Below are 20,879 nucleotides of genomic sequence, written 5' to 3'. Positions count from 1 at the left end.
CCATCAGCAGCCCCGTCACATCAAAGTGTCCCCATCAGCAGCCCCCTTACATCAGAGTGTCTGCATCAGCAGCCCCCTTACATCAGAGTGTCTTCTCTCTCCTCCCCCTCCCACATGTACTCACAGTTCTGAAGGCATCTCGTTCCTCTCTCCAATCATGATAAGTGACAATTGATAAGGGGAGAGAGGAAGCAAAGTCTGCTGGCTGTCTATCTCCCCCTACAGGCTGGAGGGGGCAGAAAGCCTAATCCTCTCTCCAGTAAGTGACGGCAGCTGCTCCACCTGACAGGAGTGAAATCGTGATCACTCACTGTCAGAGAGGAGCGGCTCCAGGACTGCACATGACCGGCCCACTGAACCATCGGCCCACCGGGAAACTCCCAGTAGTCCCGATGGCCAGTACATGCCTGCCCTTCAGTCTATCATAAATACTACTTCTAGGATCATTAAGCTTATCAAACACTCAACCATTGCCACCCCTCTCTACCAAACCCCCAAATTCCACTCTATCAACATATAGTTGCATAGTTGATAAGGGTGACTAAAGACACCAGCCCATCCAGTTGAACCTGAGTTTGTGAGTGTGTGTGACTACCATTTTCCTTATCCCTGTATATTTTGTTCTCTAAGAAACAAATCTAACAGTTAGAACTTATCTACACTCCTGGCTGACAGCACCAGCTGTGAAAGGGAGTGCTGCATACACGCAATCGGAATTCTCGTCGGAAAAAAGCTCTGATGGTTTTCCCAACGCAATTCCGACGGAACTCAACTCATGCTGTCTTGCCTACACACGGTCACACCAAATTCCAATCGTTTGATTGATGGGACTAGAAAAAGGAAGTTCAATAGCCAGTAGCCAATAGCTTCTGTCTCGTAGTTGAATCTGAGCATGCGTGATTTTTGGCGTGTCGGAATTGCATACACACGATCGGAATTTCCGATAGAAAGTTTTTCCGTCTGGAAAATTGAGAACATGCTATAAATTTTTGGCTGGCGGAAATTCGGACAGCTAAATTCCAATGGAGCATACACACGGTCGCATTTTCCGATGAAAAGCTCTCATCGGTCTTTTTCTGGCTGGAATTAAAATCGTGTGTACGTGGCATAACAGTAAGAAACCCTTACGCAGTTTAGGATTGAACCACTTCTTATCCAACTTCATTGTGTGGTCAATGTCTTTTTTAGAGACCCAAGATTAAAAACATTCCTCCTGATGCTAGGATCACCATTAAAGGATTTGTATATTGTGATCATATCCCCTCTTAAGCGTTTCTTCTCCAGGGAGAATACATTTGTAGTCAGTAGTCATTCCTCATAACTGAGGTCCTCCAGCCCCCCTTTTAGCTTTATTGTTCTTCTATGGACTCTCTTCAGTTCAAGCACATCCTTTCTGAGGATTGGTGACCAGAATTGGATAGTATATTCAAGATGTGGCCGAGCCAGTATTGTAAAATGGTACAAAATATTAACAACAACATTCAAAGCCATACACAACCCTGCTCTGAGCTATATCACCAACCTCATCAAAAAATATCACCCAAATCATCCACTCTGCTCATCCAAAGACCTCCCGCTGCCTAGTACCCTCATCATCTCCCCCCTTGCTCACCTCCATGATTTCTCCAGAGCCTCTCCCATCCTATGGATCTCCCTACCCCAATCTGTCGACTATCCCTTACTCTGTCTGCTTTTAGGTGATCTCCAAAAACTCATCTCTTTAGGCAAACCTATCCCACCTCTTCTTAACAACGGAACCTTTATATTCTCCATCACCATTCATTCCCTCACAGCAAAGCATTGTGCAAACTGTTGGGGCTATAAACATCATGCAAAATAATACTATAACTTGTCAAGCAACCATGCTTCCTTATTACCTGTTTTATAGGTAGTTAAAGAAGAACTCTCCCGGTAATTGTTTTTAACTGTTCTGTCTTCTGTTCGTAAGCCTAGCTACAAAGTCAGACAGGGCCTGCATCCCTGTGGCCACCTGACAATGTAGGTAGCAAGGAGACATCTGCTTGACAACTAGCGCTTGTCTTGGTACTTGCCTGACACAAGCAACAGTAAGAGAAATGCAGAGGGTGGGGGGAGGGGAGTGCCAGCCTCCTGTCTCTTGGCATTCCTTTTGCTGCCGCCTGTCTTAAGCAAGAGCTTAAAAGCGAGATAATTGTTGCTTATTAAGAGAGATTCTGAAAAAAACGATTGAAATGAGGCTGCTCATTTAAAGGATATCTGTACTATTGAGACCCCCTCTGCCCAGCACCCCTAAAGTCCTATACTCATCCGTCCATGCTCCTGACAGTTCTCCACCAACACCCTTAGACTCCATTCACACAGGGGAAACTTTGGATCAGATTTCAAGTCGCCCCTTGTCGCCTTAAGTCACGCTACATGTAAAAATCAATGTAAGTGAATGAGAGCCGTCTTAATGCACACTACTGAAGTCGCTCCGACTTCAGAAAAGGTTCCTGTACTACTTCAATCCGACTTCTAGGCAACTTGTACCCATTGATTTCAATTGAAGTTGCCTCCAAGTCGGATCTCCATCTATATTGAAGCGACATTGTCGCCTCTCTCACAGAATAATCAGCTCTCGAGAGGGAACTCCACGGCAAATTTTAAATTAAAAAAAAAAACGGCATGGGTTCCCCCTCTGGGAGCATACCAGGCCCTTAGGTGTTTTTTTCGGCGTAGGGGGTTCCCCTTAAAATCCACACCAGACCTAAGGGCCTGGTATGCTCCCGGAGGGGGAACCCATGCTGGTTTTTTATTTAAAATTTGGTGTGGAGTTCCCCCTCAAGAGCTGATTATTCTCTGATTGGCCACGGCCAAAGTCGCCTAGCCTGGAGCGACTTTAAGTCGTGTTCTAAGTCGCCCTAAGTCGTGTTGAAGTCTCTCCAAGTCACGCTGTGATTCATACTCAAGTTGTGTCCAAGTTGTCTCCAAAAGTCACGCTGGAAGTCGTGTTGCCCCTGTGTGAATGGAGTCTAATGCCGCGTACACACAATCAGATTGTCCGGCGTACTTAGTCCGCTGAAACGCATTTCAGCGGACAATTCGATCGTGTGTGGGCTTCAGCGGACTTTTCCAGCATGAAGTCCGGCGGACTAAGAAAGTATTTTTGCACTCCAATCTTCCCGTCGTACTTGGGTTTCAGCGGGCTGTGTGCTCGGATAAGGATCTGGTATGGATTTGGGGGACCCCCATGCCATTTTCTTAAGGAGACAACTGTTGGAGCAAAATAGCCATCAATCGTCCTTGGTCTGGAGCTTCATGCAAGATTTTGCCTCATGGGGTAAGGATGATCATGAGAAAGGTGAGGGATCATCCCAGAACTACATGGGAGGAGCTTGCGAATAATCTCAAGGCAGTTGGAACCACAGTCACCATACAAACCATTGGTAACACAATACGCAGTCAAGGATTGAAATCCTACAGCATCTGCAAGGTCCCCCTCCTCAAGAAGGCACATGTACAGGCCCATCTGAAGTTTGCCAATGAACATCTAAATGATTCAGAGAAGGATTGGGAGAAAGTGTTGTGGTCAGATGAGACCAAAATTGAGCTCTTTGGCATTATCTCAACTCGCCGTGTTTGTAAGAAAAAAAAATGCTGACTATGATCCTAAGAACACCATCCCTACAGTTAAGCACGGAGGTGGACAAATGATGCTTTGGCTGTTTCTCTGCTAAAGTTACAGGCCGACTTTTCTGCATTGAGGGGTCAATGGACAGGGCCATGTATTGTAAAATCTTGGATGAGAACCTTCTTCCCTCATCCAGAAAATGGGTTGCGGATGGGTCTCCCAGCATGACAATGACCCAAAACATATCACCGAAGCAACAAAGGAGTGGCTCAAGCAGAAGCACATTAAGGTCATGGAGTGGCCCAGGTCATGGAGGTCTCCAGACGTTAATCCTATAGAAAATGTCTGGAGAGAACTGAAACTTTGAGTTGCCAAACGACAGCCAAGAAACCTTAAGGAGTGGACCGAAATCCCTTATGAGATGTGTGCAAACCTGGGAACCAACTACAAGTCTTGTCTTACCTCTGTGCTTGCCAACAAGGGTTTCTCCACCAAGTACTAAGTCATGTTTTGCTTGAGGATCAAATACTTATTTTACTCACTGAACTGCAACTTAATTAATAACATTTGTATTATGTTTTTTTTTTTCTGAATTTGTGGCTGATATTCTGTCTCTATCATATAAAATAAAGCTATGATAAAAATGATAGAACCTTCGTTTTTTTTGTAAGTGGGCAAACGTACAAAATCTGCAGGAGATCACATAATTATTTTTCTCACTGTAGAGGCCATTGGGTTAATTAACTAAAACTGGAGAGGGCAAAATCTTTTGCAGTCATAGGCGTGCGCAGCCTAATGCTTTAGGGTGTGCACCTCAGACCAAAGCTCAAACACACGTAAGTACATATATATATATATATATATATATATATATATATATATATATATATATATATATACACACACACACACTCTTATAAACTTAAACAAACATTTTAAAATGTAATAAAATATTAAAACATTAAAACAGGATGCTGGTATGGGTTATGGCAGTGATCAGGACACTGGTATGGGGTACAGCGATGATCAGGACGCTGGTATGGGTTATGGCGATGATCAGGACACTCTGATTGGACACAGCAGTCACATGGTACAAGACCAGGGATTCAGGCGCGTGCACTGTGAGCCATGCAGGAGCCTCCAATGTGGGCCGACGTACAGGTACGTTAACCCACATTGGCACTGTTTCCTGTCCGCCATATATTGGGGCTGTGGGCATACAGAAAGTAGTTAATATAAACTTAGAATTTTTTTTAATACCAAAGACATGTAGTAGAATACATTTTGGCCTCAATTTTTGAAGAAAATAGATTTTAATAGATAGGTTTTATAACAGTAGTAGTAGTAACAGTAGTAAATAGAAAACGTGTTTTTTTTTTTTAATTTTTCATTCTTTTTGTGTTTAGCAAAAAATAAAAGACCTAGTGGGGATCAAATACGACCAAAAGAAAGCTCTATTTGCATGAAAAAAATATATAAAATTAATTTGGGTAAGGTGTTGCATGGCTGCACAATTGTCAGTAGCGCAGTTAAATAACAAAAAATGGCCTGGTCATGAAGGGGGAAAATGTTCGAAAGGTCGTGGTTAAGTTGATTTTTAAATGTGATTTTTAAAAAAATTTCTCACACATTAAAATAAAATAACATTATCGAAGTGTTATTTTAACACGTGTGAGAACAATTGAAAAAAAAATTACTTAATGTATGTATGGGCAATAAATAAATATGTATATATATATATAAATATATATATATATCCAGGCATACCCCACTTTTAAGTACACAATGGGGTTTATTTACTAAAGCTAGAAAGTGCAAAATCAAGCTTCCTTCTGCATAGAAACCAATGGGGTTTTATTACCAAAGCTTAATTGAACAATCTGGGGTTAGAAGCTCATTGGTTTCTATTCAGAAGTGAGCCTGATTTTTCACTTTCTAGCTTTAGTAAATAAACCCCATTGTGTACTTAAAAGTGGGGTGTGCCTGTATAAATACATAAATACACACTTACTTTTTTGCTGACAAGCCAGCCAGGGTTCATATCGATCTGAATTGTATATGTAATATATATATTTATATATTTTAATTTTATTTTATATATATAACACATACAATTCAAATCAATATGAACCCTGTGTGACTTGTCAGCAAAAAAAGTAAGTGTGTATTTTTAAATATACATACATATATATATATATATATATATATATATATATATGTATGTATGTATGTATGTATATATGTGTATATATATGTGTGTGTGTGTGTGTATATATATATATATATATATACATACATACATACACGCACACATGTATACATACATACATACATATATATATATATATACAGTGGTGTGAAAAAGTGTTTGCCCCCTTCCTCATTTCCTGTTCCTTTGCATGTTTGTCACACTTAAGTGTTTCGGAACATCAAACCAATTTAAACAATAGTCAAGGACAACACAAGTAAACACAAAATGCAATTTGTAAATGAAGGTGTTTATTATTAAAGGTGAAAAAAAATCCAAACCATCATGGCCCTGTGTGAAAAAGTGATTGCCCCCTAAATCTAATAACTGGTTGGGCCACCCTTAGCAGCAACAACTGCAACCAAGCGTTTGCGATAACGTGCAATGAGGCTTTTACAACGTCCTGGTGGAATTTTGGCCCACTCATCTTTGCAGAATTGTCCTAATTCAGTTACATTAGAGGGTTTTCGAGCATGAACGGCCTTTTTAAGGTCATACCACAACATCTCAATAGGATTCAGGTCAGGACTTTGGCTAGGCCACTCCAAAGTCTTCATTTTGTTTTTCTTCAGCCATTCGGTGGTGGACTTGCTGGTGTGTTTAGGATCATTGTCCTGCTGCAGAACCCAAGTTCGTTTCAGCTTGAGTACACGAACAGATGGTCGGACATTCTCCTTCAGGATCTCTTGGTAGACAGCAGAATTCATAGTTCCTTTTATCACGGCAAGTCTTCCAGGTCCTGAAGCAGCAAAACAGCCCCAGACCATCACACTACCACCACCATATTTTACTGTTGGTATAATGTTCTTTTTATGAAATGCAGTGTTCCTTCTACGCCAGATATACTTGGACACACACCTTCCAAAGAGTTCCACTTTTGTCTCATCGGTCCACAGAATGTTGTCCCAAAAGTCTTGGGGATCATCAAGATGTGTTGTGGAGAAATTGAGACGAGCTTTGATGTTCTTTTTGCTCAGCAGTGGTTTTCTCCTTGGAACTCTGCCATGCAGGCCATTTTTGCCCAGTCTTTTCCTGATGGTGGAGGCATGAACGCTGACCTTAACTGAGGCAAGTGAGGCCTGCAGTTCCTTGGACGTTGTTGTGGGGTCTTTTGTGACCTCTTGGATGAGTCGTCGCTGAGCTCTTGGGGTAATTTTGGGCGGCCGGCCACTCCTGGGAAGGTTCACCAGTGTTCCATGTCTTCGCCATTTGTGGATAATGGCTCTCACTGTGGTTCGCTGGATTCCCAAAGCTTTGGAAATGGCTTTATAACCCTTTCCAGACTGATAGATCTCAATTACTTTCTTTCTCAATTGTTTCTGAATTTCTTTGGGTCTCGGCATGATGTGTAGCTTTTAAGGATCTTCTGGTGGACCTTACTGTGTCAAGCAGCTCCTATTTAAGTGATGCCTTGATTGTGAACAGGTGTGGCAATAATCAGGCCTGGGTGTGGCTAGAGAAATTGAACTCAGGTGTGGACAACCACAGTTACAGTATGTTTTAACAAGGGGGGCAATCACTTTTTCACACAGGGCCATGATGGTTTGGATTTTTTTTCACCTTTAATAATAAACACCTTCATTTACAAATTGCATTTTGTGTTTACTTGTGTTGTCCTTGACTATTGTTTAAATTGGTTTGATGTTCCGAAACACTTAAGTGTGACAAACATGCAAAGGAACAGGAAATGAGGAAGGGGGCAAACACTTTTTCACACCACTGTATATATATATATATGTGTGTGTGTGTGTGTGTGTGTATATATATATATATATATATATATATATATATATATACATATATATATAAAAAAGATGCACACTTACTTTTTTGCTGACAAGTGAGGCAGGGTTCATATCGAGTTGCCTTTTTTTGGGGGGGTTCATCATGTGTCTGGCTGCCTGCCCTGCTCAGTGCTATCTCACTGCTCACCTCACTGAGCCACCTGCCTGCCGAGGCTGAGGCACCACTGTTTCTTCCAAGGGACCAAGGGAGAGAGAGGAGGTGGGGGGTGGGGTGGGGGGGGGGCAGATGTATATCACTCCGCTGCCACCTGTGGGATCTGCAGCCAGAACTATAGAAGACCCAAATGTGGCTGGATCAATCCGTAGCTGTGGTACCGGCCACTCCCTAGTCCCTGCTTAATTTCCTCCCACTCGCAGCTCACAGATGTTTTTGCTTGCCCGGACCGACCCCAGTGGTGACATGAGCTACACAGACAATGTCGCAGGCTCGCAGCAGTCACAACTAGCACTAGCAGCAAGAGCACAGGGATGATTAGGGTGAGCCTGGGCACACCTGGCACACCCCGTGGGCACGCCCATGGTTGCAGCTTCTAACTTTAGCTTGTTCAATTAAGCTCTGACAATAAATCTTGGAAGCTGATTGGTTTCTATGCAGAGCTACATCAGATTTTGCACTCTCCAGTTTTAGTAAATCAATCCCCGTGAGTTTGGCATCCCGGTAATGGACGGAATCTCCCTAGGAATAAATGCGGTTTTTAGTCTTGCTTTATTTGAGAACTATACAGCCCAGTTTACCTTTCTTGTCTCCAGTTAGAACCCAGATCTTTATTTCTGCTTTTGCCAAAGTGTAGATAGTCTCTGGCACTCCGTCCTGTAACTTGTCTTCGATTGCTGTAGCTCCCAGTAACTAAAAAAGTAAAATAAAAAGTACATTCAAAATGAAAAACCCAGAATTTTCCCCCCTCTAAACACCAACACTAAATTGAAGAAATAGTCTGAGGCCTTGCTTTGAAGGTTAACGCGTTTCTCTTTCCGGTAGCATCCAATCATACTTGACAAAGTTATCAACTAACCATGTTTGGACCCAAATGTGTCCACCAAGGTCACATACTACTGGGTCAGTGGCGACCTATCCATAAGGGTCGCAGGGGTGCTGCCCCCCTAATCCATGCGCCCGACCTCTAATCTACATGCAGGATGCTGGATGCATGGATTTAAATTGTTTTTTTTTTTTTTTTAAGCACGATTAGAGCCTGAGGCTCTAATAGGCTTCAAAAAAGGGTGGGCTTGGGACGCAGAACACTGCGCGCTGAGCCCACCCAGCGAATTAATATCGGCTATTGTCTTTCTGATTACCCTCATAAGAATAGAGCGATACCAATCATTTTCAATTCTGGAAGTGTTCAGTATCACATGTAGAGATCTTCCAAGATGTTGGAGAGATTCCTTTACAAGGGTTTGCCAGTTGTTCTCTTTCTCTGCGAGTTATGGAGATCGAACACTTCCACTGTCAGCGGAGTGGGACTCAAGATCACAGACTACAGCCAAGTGACAGTAGATATTTAATATATTATTACTATTTATTTTACTATCTTTATTTTATAAATAAATATATTTTACAGTATACCCATAAGACTGGTTGAATGAAAGGTTGTGGAATTTTTGCAGATAAAGCTCAGCACAAATGTTTTCCTGTAGACTGTCTCTCTCTAATTGAATCTGTAATGGTGCAGAGGCAGAACCACAGTGCACAGCAGGGGCTTCTGAAACATCCAGAAGTGTCAAGACAAGAATATTCTGCTGGAGGCCATTAGCTCGACAAGAAGGTGAAAATTGGAGAAATGGGTGGAGGAACATAAACTATCACTTTGCAAAACAAGCCATTACATTTAAAATAGAAATTAAAGGCAAAACATTTTTGTATAGATATGAAAAAAAAAACATTATAAATATTTTTTTCCTTTTTTATAAGTGAGTACCTTTCCTCTTTTTTCAGCTGCATAAGAGCTGGTGGGAGGCGAAACAGCAGCACACCGAGCTTCCCAGTGACAGACTGTATCAGGACAAGTCTGATTATTGGAGGAGATCAGGCTGAGTTCTTAGCATAGCTAGAGAACTGACCATGTTGTGTTCTCCTGCTTAGTGTGATCAGCTTTTAATAGGAAAGCAGAGGGACTAGCAGGAACACCATGGATCTCACACAAAGAGAACAGGATACTTTCTCATACAAGTACATGGTACAGCAGGCACATATCAGGAATTTGAAGCGTTGGGGTAACAAACACTTTAAGCCCTTGTACACACGGTCGGACATTCTGCCAACCAAATCCGTTGGATTTTGTCCAACGGATTGTGTCCGAAACTGTTGCATACACACGGTCGGACCAAGTTGTCGGAAAATCCGATCGTTCAGAACGTGATGACGTTATTTCGTTACGATGGGACTACGTTCACGCTAGTAGCCAATAGCTTTGGTGTAGGAATTTGATCTGAGCATGCGTGGCACTTTGTCCGATCAAAATTCTCTACACATGATCGGAGTATGTCCGATCGGACCAGTTTGTCGGAAAATATTTACAATAAGTTGGAAAATTGGGTCCGATGGATATTCCGACAGAAACAGTCCGATGCATACCACACAGTCAGATTATCCGACAAAACGGTCTGATAGGACACATTCCGACGGAATCTCCGACCGTGTGCACAAGGGCTAAGTCTTACAGCACAGAGAGTCCCCTACCAACTATGTGCACAATGGCTAGCTTCACCTACACTTGTCCCCTATACTTACATGAAATAGACTATTGCAGTAAAATAACCAGGGGCTTAATTCCCACTAGTACCCCCAAGCCCACAAGCCTACACACAAAAAGGAATGTATACTATCTCTTTGGCCTATATTAGTGGTCTCCAAACTGCCACCCCGGTTTGGCCGGATGTGTCCCTTTGCTTGTCTTTATCCAGCCCACGTGGCACTATTCCTTCTACTCACACAAGCAACAGGGACATCATTTTTGTCACTGACACTAACAATAGGGCACTATTTTGCCCACTAATACCAATGATGGGGCATTACTCTTCTCACTAAAGATGTGGCATTGTTTATCCCTGATGACACCAGGACATTTTCAACTCCCAATGGCCAAAGTCTGGCCCCCTAAAGCCTGAAGGACTGTAAATTAGGCCTTTGCTTAGAAAGTTTGGAGACCCCTGGCCGAGACTATAGTGAGATTGGGATAGTGTCCAATGGGATAGTGTTGCAATCCCATTACCATAACAATAGAATAAGTAAAAAGTCAAAAGAGATAATGACATAATTAACGTTTGAGACAATCTTTTTTATCATGACCATTGGTTATACCCAGGGCTCAAGTCCTGCGGGAACGCATGGGAACGGAGTTCCTGTACTTTTTCCACAACAGGAACTCAGTTCCCATTAGCAGCCTCGTCCTGCATATGCCTGAGTAACTTGAGTTGCTAGGCTGAGCAGCGCCTCCAAGAGACAGCAGCCAGCCACAGACACCACACCAGACAGAGCCACACTTACTGCTGGTAAGGATCCAGCCTGTGCCCACTGCCCAGTCAGTGACAGACTACTCTCGCAGCCACTGTAGCACATTGCCAGCAGTGTAGCCCAACTCTGAGCGGCCAGACTTCTCCAGTTCAACTTCTCCTCTCCTGAGCTGAGCCTCCGAGTCCTCCCGCCCACGAGGTCCGCTACGAGTTTGCCACCCGCCAGTCGTTGACCAACTTCCAGGTTAGTGTGTTACACACACTTTGTTAGTTACAGTGAGCGTGCTCCTCCTCCGTTCTGCTGCTGTCCCCCATTCCCCCTCCGTTCTGCTACTGTCCCCCTCCAGTTTTCTTCTGTGTCCCCCTCCGTTCTGCTACTGTCCCCTTCCAGTTTTCCCCCATTTCCCCCACCCTTCTGCTGCCCCCCTCTGTTCTGCTGTCCCCCTCCGTTCTTGTGGTGATTATTCTGTTAGTTTGACAAGTTAACTTATTTTGTTTTTGTAAACTGGTACTTTACAATAAATGTTGCACTGTATTTTCTGAGAAATATATATGCATATGAGCGTATCATTTTTTTTTTTTTTGGTGGGGGAGTGGATCTTGGGTGGGAGTTCCCACACTTTTTTCCCCAGGACTTGACCCCTCGTTATACCTATATGTCGAATGCCTATTATTTTATTAAGGTGATAAAGAAAGATGTTTGCAGAATTTAAACAGGTAGCGGTTCTAACCCTTCCCATTCTATCTGAAAGTATAAAAAAAGTTTTGGTTGAGTTTAATTGGATTCACATAGTCACATTGGCAAGACTTTCTATTCTGCAACTGTTTTTGTATTATAGAATATACAATATGGCGGCATATGCAGTGTATGTTGAATATGAATGGTTGGTGGTTTGTGCAGGCAACTTGACAGGATGTATTTAATATTAATAATTGTGTAGAAAGGATTGTGTCACATACCACAAGGTCAGTTTCAATCGCTTCATATACTTCATCCAAAGCTCCATCACGATTGTTGATTGCCACACTGGCTGCCTTATACCTCTTGCTCCATGCGTCAAACTCTTCCTCGCTGATGTCCTTGTAGCACAGGCACAGGGTCCTAAGAGTCTCTTCGGCAAACACCTGATGAGGAACACCGTGAATGCTCAAAGCTGAAGATTAATTTGCTTATATTTTGCTTTCCCTAGTGCCTCCTTTCCACACTCATCCACATAATATTTTTATAACAGTCTAAAATCTACATAGGACAGTGGTGGGCCTTAAATCACCCAAGGGCTACACATATACTAGATTACCAAAAATACTTGGACGCCTACCCGCACATCAACTTTAATGGCATTCCAGTCTTAATCTGTAGGGTTCAATATTGAGTTGGCCCACCCTTTGCAGCTATAACAGCTTCAACTATTCTGGGTAGGATCTCCATAAGGTTTAGGCATGTGTCTATGGGAATGTTTGACCATTCTTCCAGAAGCACATTTGTGAGGTCAGACACTGATGTGGACAAGAAGGACTGGCTCAAAGTCTCCGCTCTAATTCATCCCAAAGGGGTTCTATCACGTTGAGGCCAGGGCTCTGTGTAGGCCAGTCAAGTTCCTTCACCCCAAACTCGCTCATCCATGTCTTTATGGAACTTGCTTTGTGCACTTGGCCAAAGCATTTGGTGGAGGGGGGATTATGGTGTGAGATTGCTTTTCAGGGTTTGGGGTTGGCCCCTTAGTTCTAGTGAAGGCAACTCTTAAGGCGACAGCATACCAAGACATTTTTGTGGGAACAGTTTGGGAATGGCCCCTTCCTGTTCCAACATGACAAAACAAGGTCCATAAAGACATGGATGAGCGAGTTTTGGGTGGAGGAATTTGACTGGCCTGCACAGAGTCCAGACCGAAACCCGATATTTAATTTTAAAACTCTTGACTGCACAGGCAACTAGGAAAAGCTTCTGTATTTCTATTTGTGGAGTGAAACGGTGGAACAGTTTCAATGTGGAGCTCGAGAAATGTCTAAGCATACACCAGTTTAAAAGAAGAAATGTATAAGAATGAAGGGGTTTGAACTATTATTGTGTGTTTATTTGTTTATTAATATTGTTATTGATTTATTTCTTTTTTGTATTATTGTTATTTTTGTTTGGGTGTGTACATGCATGTATGTATATATATATATATATATATATATATATATATATATATATATATATATATATATATATATATGTATATATGTGTATGATATTGTAGTTAGATTATTGGTAATTAGTATATTATATTTGAATTATTAAATATTGAATGGGTTCATAAGCGATGGGACAATGAAAAGTTTGTTATCACTTATAGAGACGCAGTGGAATTAAATACGTTTGTACTTCTTCCCACTCCTTTTCGGATATGTAAACTAAATTATTGTTTATAGTTCTTTTTTGTCTTCTCTTGTAACTTGTTTTGTGATTGTCTACTACTGAATAATTACTTCTTTTATTTTGTATGGTTTTTTTTGTTTTGTTTTTTACAGGTACGAAATAAACTGAAATATACTAAAATTATCTGAAGTCAAATTGCTTTGGATTCAACTTTTGTGTCATATTGAAGAGTTAAGCTGCCTGTAGTTGGTCCAAATCAGTAAGTGACCATACTGTCTGGACAGACTGGGTATGTCAATGTATAAAGTTGCATTTAAAACAAGATACAACTAGCAATAACTCACAGCAGCCAAGAGAAAAATATCTGCATGTCATATAAAGTGTGTTTCAATTTGCTTTAAAAGAGAAAAATCCTTTTTTATCCTCAGTGGTATTAGGAAAGCTCGCTGGATCCACATTCTATATTCCTGACTACGTAGTACATTTTTTCCTGCAAACTGCATTTGGTGTGCAATATCCTTGTTACTTTACAACTGACATTATTTTTCTTATGTTGCTTCAATGTCCAATCACAGGCTGGGGGCAGGAAAATGAACAAGCTTACATAGTTACATTGTTAGTCAGGTTGGAAAACGACAAAAGTCCATCCAGTTCAACCATAAAAATATATAAATAAAATATAATATCATACAATCCCATATACACAATCTTATACCCACAGTTGATACAGAGGAAGGCGAAAAACCCCACCAAAGCATAATCCAGTTTGCTACAGCAATGAAAAAAATTCAATCCCGATCCCCAGATTTTCCCTGGATTAACTTTACCTATGAATGTCAGTACCCAATTATATTATGTACATTTAGGAAGGAATTCAGGCCTTTCTTAAAGCAATCTACTGAGCTGGCCAGAACCACCTCTGGAAGGAGTCTAGTCCACATTTTAACAGCTCCAATGCCCCGTACACACGATTGGACTTTCCGACAACAAAACAGTGATATTTTGTTTGAAAGTTGTTGGCTCCAACTTGTCTTGCATACACACGGTCACACAAATGTTGGCTAACAATTACGAACGTAGTGACGTACAAGACGTATGGCGAGCCAATAAAAATGAAGTTCAATAGTCATGTGATATCTCCATTACGAACGGATAGTTTGACAAGCCGCATGTGTGGACTTTTGTGCGACGGACTTGTGTACACATGGTCAGAAAGTCCGACAACAAAAATTTGTTGGCGGAAAATTTGAGAGCCAGCTAGCCAACATTTGTTGTCAGAAAATACAATCGCGTGTATGGGGCATTACTGTGAAGAAACCTTTCCGTATTTGGAGATGAAATCTCTTTTCCTCTAGGCGTAAAGAGTGCTTCTTTGTTCTCTGTGTTTACCTTAAGGTGAATAACTCAGCACCAAGTTCACTATATGGACCCCTTATATATTTGTACATGTTGATCATATCACTCCTAAATCTCCTCTTTTCGAGAGAGAATACATTCAGTTCCTCTAATCTTTCCTCATAGCTGAGCTCCTCCATGCCTCTTATCAGTTTGGTTGCCCTTCTCTGCACTTTCTCCAGTTCCCCGATATCCTTTTTGAGAACTGGTGCCCAAAACTGAACTGCATATTCCAGATAAGGTCTTACTAATGATTTGTACAGGGGGGCAAAATGATATCTCTCTCTCTGGAGTCCATACCTCTCTTAATACAAAAAAAAAGATTTTGCTCGCTTTGGAAACCGCAGCTTGGCATTGCATGCTATTTTTGAGCTTATGATCTACCAAAACCCCCAGATCTTTCTCCACTATGGATCCTCCCAGTTGTACCTCCCCTAGTATGTATGATGCATGCATATTCTTAGCCCCCAAGTGCATAACTTTACATTTATCTACATTAAACCTCATTTGCCACATAGTCGCCCAATTAAACAGTGCACTGAGGTTGGCTTGTAAATTGGAGACATCCTGTAAGGACATTCTTCCACTGCATAGCTTGGTGTCATCCGCAAACACTGAAATTGTACTTTTAATCCCAGACCCTATATCATTTATAAAGATCAGTAATAAAAAATATTGTTTGAATGCATAAAAATGTCTGAAAGCATGGTTTGAAACCACGTACCTTTCAGACCATGCTTCAAATTACACTTATGTTTAGAGTGTAACACAGCCCCCAAACCACCTAAACCTCTTCTTTCCCCTTACGGAATCTAGGGGACCTTTTCCCCACCGGCTGTCATATTTGAATCTCAGCATGGCTGTGCATAGCTCGACCTGCTACCAAAATAGTTCTCAAGGTACTACAAGTGCAGTGAGGTCACAACACTTCCTGCTCTTCCAACACTGAAACTAAAGGTCCATACCTTGATATGGACTTGAGCTGGAAGAAGATTCTGCAGCAGAAAGAGTATCCCACCCATGCTTTGCAGGCTCAAATGCAAAACGTAATACATTTACATCTTGGTTAATTTTCAATATTGGTGCATTTGATTTGATTTTTATCTGCAAAATGTGGAATTATCCTTTAAGGGACCCGAAGGCAAAAGAGAATTGTGCCAAATAAAAATCCCCCCCCCCATGTCACTGTAACGTAATACAGACTCACATCTAATGCCTTCTGAGTCGGCTCCTTGATTAAGTTGTTTGAATGCAGCCGATCATATATGATGGTGTCAGCGCCTTTACAGTAAAGTCTTATCTTCCCATCTGGATACCGTACTGCAAAAAACAGAGACAAAGTGCTTGTTTTTAAATCTGCAACACTGCTTCAATAAAATAGTAAGCTTACACTTTTTTACTGATCTGAACACAACACATTGCTTTCAATGGGTCTGTAACACAGGCATGCAAATATCAGTAAACTAGCACCGCATTAAAAAAATAAAAAAATTGGTATTACCAGTAAGCATTTTACATGCCTATATGTGAGTATGCACATCAGTTACACCTCTTCCTTGAATAGTAGATTTTGTAACTTTTTCTTTTTTGCAGGCATACACGTTGTAATATGGAGAGCCCAAGATCACCAACCAGCTGCTTGTAAAATTAATGGCGCGTACACACAACTGGACTTTCCAGCAGACTAGGTCCAACGGAATCAGTCTGTCGGACAATCCAATCACGTGTGGGCTAATCCGATCCTTTTCATTAAAAAAATCAGACGGACCTAGCAATAGAACATATTTCAAATCTGTGCGACGGACTCAATTCCTATCGGGAAAACCATTAGTGTGTATGCTTGTCCGATGGACCAAATACGGGAGCTATTGGCTACTGGTTATTGAAATTCCTTTTTTAGTCCCATCTTACGTCATTATTTTCAAAACAAACAGACTTTAGAATGGACTTAGTCCGTTCGTGTGTGAGCAAGTCTGTCGGGACTCCGCCGAAAGTCCGTCAGGGACCTATTCTGCTGGAAAGTCTGTTTTTTTGGACTCACAAAACAAACAACAGCTTTCTTCTGCAATAAAAAAAATGAGGTTCCGCCTGCTTCAGGGTAAAAGAGAAGCCACAGGAGGTTAGCAAAACAGTCTCAGTGCCCAGATAGTTCACACTTTGTCACAGCTGTCAAGCACTCCATGCTCTCTCATACACATGTGCAGACACCTTCCTCCTACCTTTCAAGCTTCCCTTGCAGGTAGTTTAACCCTTTCCGGACCAAAGTCCTTGTATTCAGGGTTTGGAGGCTCTTTCCCACCCAAAAAGTCTCTCTGAGACCCAAATGAGGACTTGTCAATCCAGAGAGTGTTGAATTTGGTTCTTTCCTCTCAAACTGGACTATCCTGGAAAGATTTAGGAGTGTGTCTATGGGAATGTTTGACCATTCTTCTAGAAGCACATTTGTGAGATCAGGCACTGATGTTGGATGAAAGACCTGGCTCGAAGTCTCCGCTCTAATTCATCCCAAAGGTGTTATAGTTCCTCCACCCAAAACGCTCTCATCCATATCTTTATGGACCTTGCAGAGAATGCAAGCCAGGCCTTCTAATTCAACATCAGTGCCTGACCTCACAAATGTGCTTCTGGAAGAATGGTCAAACATTCCCACAGACACCTTGTGGACAGCATTCCCAGAAGAGTTGAAGCTGTTACAGCACCAAAGGGTGGACCAACTCAATATTGAATCCTACGGACCAAGACTGGGATGCCATTAAAGTTCATGTGCGTGTAAAGGCAGGCGTCCCAATATATGTCCCAATTTGCACAATATAGTGTATTTCCCATCCAGAACCCATCCCTGTATAACATGCACGTGACTCTTTTCGTGGGATTGTGCATACTATATGGATTGCACTCCTGTGTTTTTTGTGCAGGAACTTTCTGCCAGGAAGATTCACGGTTCATACATCAGTATCATATGCAAGGATCTTAAAACGTGATTTATATGCTATAACGTGCCTGTACAAGGCTTTATAGTACACAGCCTTTTCTGAGTACAGGAACAAGCAGAATAGGGATACTTGAGATACCAACAATAGAACAGAGAGAACAGTAGAACTACACAGATCTGGAAACTCTCTCTCCACCCCCCTTGTGACAGCACTCCATGCCTGAGAGGCCAATTACAAAGCAACAGTATGGAGGGAAAGTTAGTGGGTCACATGCTCCTCCATACCCAGAAGTATGAGTAGCTCTCTTTGCTCCCAGTAGACAAACAGAGAGCAGTGAAGCAAAAGGGAAGGTGAGTATGTGCCGTTGGGGAGGGGCAGCAGTTCATGGCCAAAGCAAAGGTTGACTGTAAATTGCCCTGTGTGCATAAACTGTGTTCTCAAGCACTCCAATACTCCATCAGCATGATGTGTCAATGGACAGAAAAGGGGAGGGGGGGGGGGGGGAAGAAACCTATCACAAGTACAGGTCTTCTAATGTGCCTAAATAATTGTTCTCATCAAGAGCAGTTGAGCAATGGTTGCGCAAATTACACAATCCAGCTGAATCGGGTGACTGCCACCTTCCTATAGGTAGTTTTATTATGCAAATATGGTAAGTGGTGGGGTTACACACTTACCTATCACAGACATGCGTTTTCTATCACTGTTAAAGTCCAGGATGGCCAGACGTTCATATGTGACCTCCTTTCCCAGCTCGCTAATGGTGATGGTGCTCTGAGTTCTTGATAGAAACACAAATCCAAAATTCCTGGCTGCTGTCACCAGGGCTCCTTCATCCGGTGATGCCGCTTCATAGCACAACTCTCCATCTAAAAATACAAGACGTGGAAATATAATTAATCCCATATTACATGGTAAATGTAATGGAAATATCAGGGACCAGAATACTAAAGATATGTTATGCAATAATATGAGAGAGATATTAAAGATTCTTTCTTGTCAAATTTGATATTTTAGCAGTGATAGGAATACAGAGATCACAGTGTACTTACCTAGAAAATGTGTTCTCTAATTTTTTTAACATTTTGGCATAGAGTTCCCCTTAAAATCTATGCCAGACCCAAAGGGCCTGGTATGGATTTTGGAGGGACCCCACACCGTTTTTTTCCTTAATTCTGTCATAGAGTTTCCCTTAACCACTTCAATACAGGGCACGTTCATTCCTTCCTGCCCAGACCAATTTTCATCTTTCAGTGCTCTCACACTTTGAATGACAATTACTCAGTCATGCAACACTGTACCCAAACAAATTTTTTATCATTTTTTTCACACAAATAGAGCTTTATTTTGGTGGTATGTAATTGCCACTGGGTTTTTTCTTTTTTGCGATATAAGTAATAAAAAGAGAAAACATTTTGAAAAAAAAAACACTTTTTTTTATTCTTTATTATAAAATTTTGCAAATAAGTAATTTTTGTTCATAAATTTGACCCATATTTATACTGCTACATATCTTTGCTAAAAATAACCCAAATTAGTGGATATTATTTAGTTTGTGTGAAAGTTATAGAGTCTACAAGCTATGATCCAAATCATAAAAATGTGATCACACGCGATATGGCCTATCTCATTTCTTGAGGCTCTGAAATGTCAGGACAGTACAAATTCCCACCAAATGATCCCTTTATGGAAACTAAACAGTCCAAGGTATTTATTAAGAGGCATAGTGAGTTTTTTGAGGTTGTCATTTTTTCCCACAATTCTTGGGAAAATTAAGAATTTTTTTTTTTACACAAAATTGTCAGAATAACAAATAATTTCTCACACACAGCATATGCATACTTCCAGTTACACCCCAAAATACATTCTGCCACTCCTCCTGATACCACATGTGTGAGACTTTTTCATAGCCTGGCCACACAGAGAGGCCCAACATGCAGGAAGCACCATCAGGCATTCTAGGAGCATAGATTAATGTTCTAATTTTATTCGTACCTATCACACTTTTGAAGGTCCTTGAGCACCAGGACAGTGGACTTACCCACAAAATTACCTAATTTAGGAAAGAAATCACCCCAACGTATATTCTTTGAAGTATGGGCTGCAGATAGGTACTCGGGTACTCTGATGGGATGCAGGGGGGAGGGAGTGTTCCTGCTGGTGTCATTTTACAATGCGTTGGTGGGGAAGTGGTTAAAATCCATACCAGACCCAAACTATCCCCCACGCAGTTTTTCCCCAATTTTTTTAAAATTGACATTCCTTTTTGTACAATCATTTTTTTTAATTTAGCTCTCAGCGGGGAAGCCTCAACAACCTATTCACTGTGCACTCGATGGGCAAACATCCCACTAAGTGGCTAGAAAGTTCAGGTGTTAGGCGAGTACCTGAATGAGTGATGTTCAGGTGAAACTTATGCTCGACCCAAACCATTCACCCATTCCAAGTGGTGCCTGAACACTGCAACCCCTCACAGTTACTCTGGTTGGGTGCAAGAATGGGCCATGCTGTTAAAAAATTGTAATATAATTGTAATTACATGCCCCTGTCAAACAGGTGCTAAAAAATTGGGCCTTGGGTGCTGGTGGTGCCTGAATACTGTAACCCCTCACAGTTATTCTTGCTGGGTGAAGTAACAGGCCTTGCTGTTAAAAATTAGTAAAAAAATTGTAATTGCACACCCCTGTCAAACAGGGGTGTAGAAAAATTGGGCCTGAGGTGTTGGTGGTACCCTAAACCAAAAATATTATTGGAAGCTAGCATAATCAGGATTCTAGGAATAGGATAGGCAGCATAGGCAGTCAGTTACATCAGCAACAGGGGCTTGATAGCTGCTGATCCAGGACTGATTCATTTTGATAAATGTCAGCCTCTCAACAGAGTCTGTGGACAGGCGCACTCTTTGATCCATCACAAACCTTTCAGCAGCACTGAATGTCCATTCAGAAAGCATGCTGGATGCAGGACAGGCCAGTAGCTTGATTGCATATTGAGCAAGTTCTGGTCAGTGGTCCATCGTCAAGACCCAGTTACCCAGTGGATGCTCAGTTGTAAAAGTCTCGAAGTCTGCTCTTGCCCCTAGATATTCCTGCAC

General features: G+C 41.7%; 1 protein-coding gene across 2 annotated transcripts in view; it reads right to left on the bottom strand.

Moving 5' to 3' along the window:
- LOC143941042 (phospholipid-transporting ATPase IC-like) overlaps positions 1 to 20,879 on the bottom strand; it is a 170,382-nt gene that overhangs the window by 38,395 nt on the left and 111,108 nt on the right. For both annotated transcript variants that reach the window (XM_077462951.1, XM_077462952.1), the window contains 4 exons: positions 18,463 to 18,654; positions 16,060 to 16,172; positions 12,056 to 12,220; positions 8,378 to 8,489 (listed from right to left, as the gene is read on the bottom strand). In XM_077462951.1, the coding sequence (XP_077319077.1) occupies positions 8,378 to 8,489; positions 12,056 to 12,220; positions 16,060 to 16,172; positions 18,463 to 18,654 (582 nt within the window). The remainder of the gene's footprint in view (positions 1 to 8,377; positions 8,490 to 12,055; positions 12,221 to 16,059; positions 16,173 to 18,462; positions 18,655 to 20,879) is intronic.

This window comes from Lithobates pipiens, unplaced genomic scaffold, assembly GCF_037356315.1.
Source record: "Lithobates pipiens isolate NorthernLeopardFrog02 unplaced genomic scaffold, aLitPip1_a1.2 Scaffold_3, whole genome shotgun sequence".
NCBI lineage: Eukaryota > Metazoa > Chordata > Amphibia > Anura > Ranidae > Lithobates > Lithobates pipiens.
This window is presented reverse-complemented; position numbering and strand designations above follow the sequence as displayed.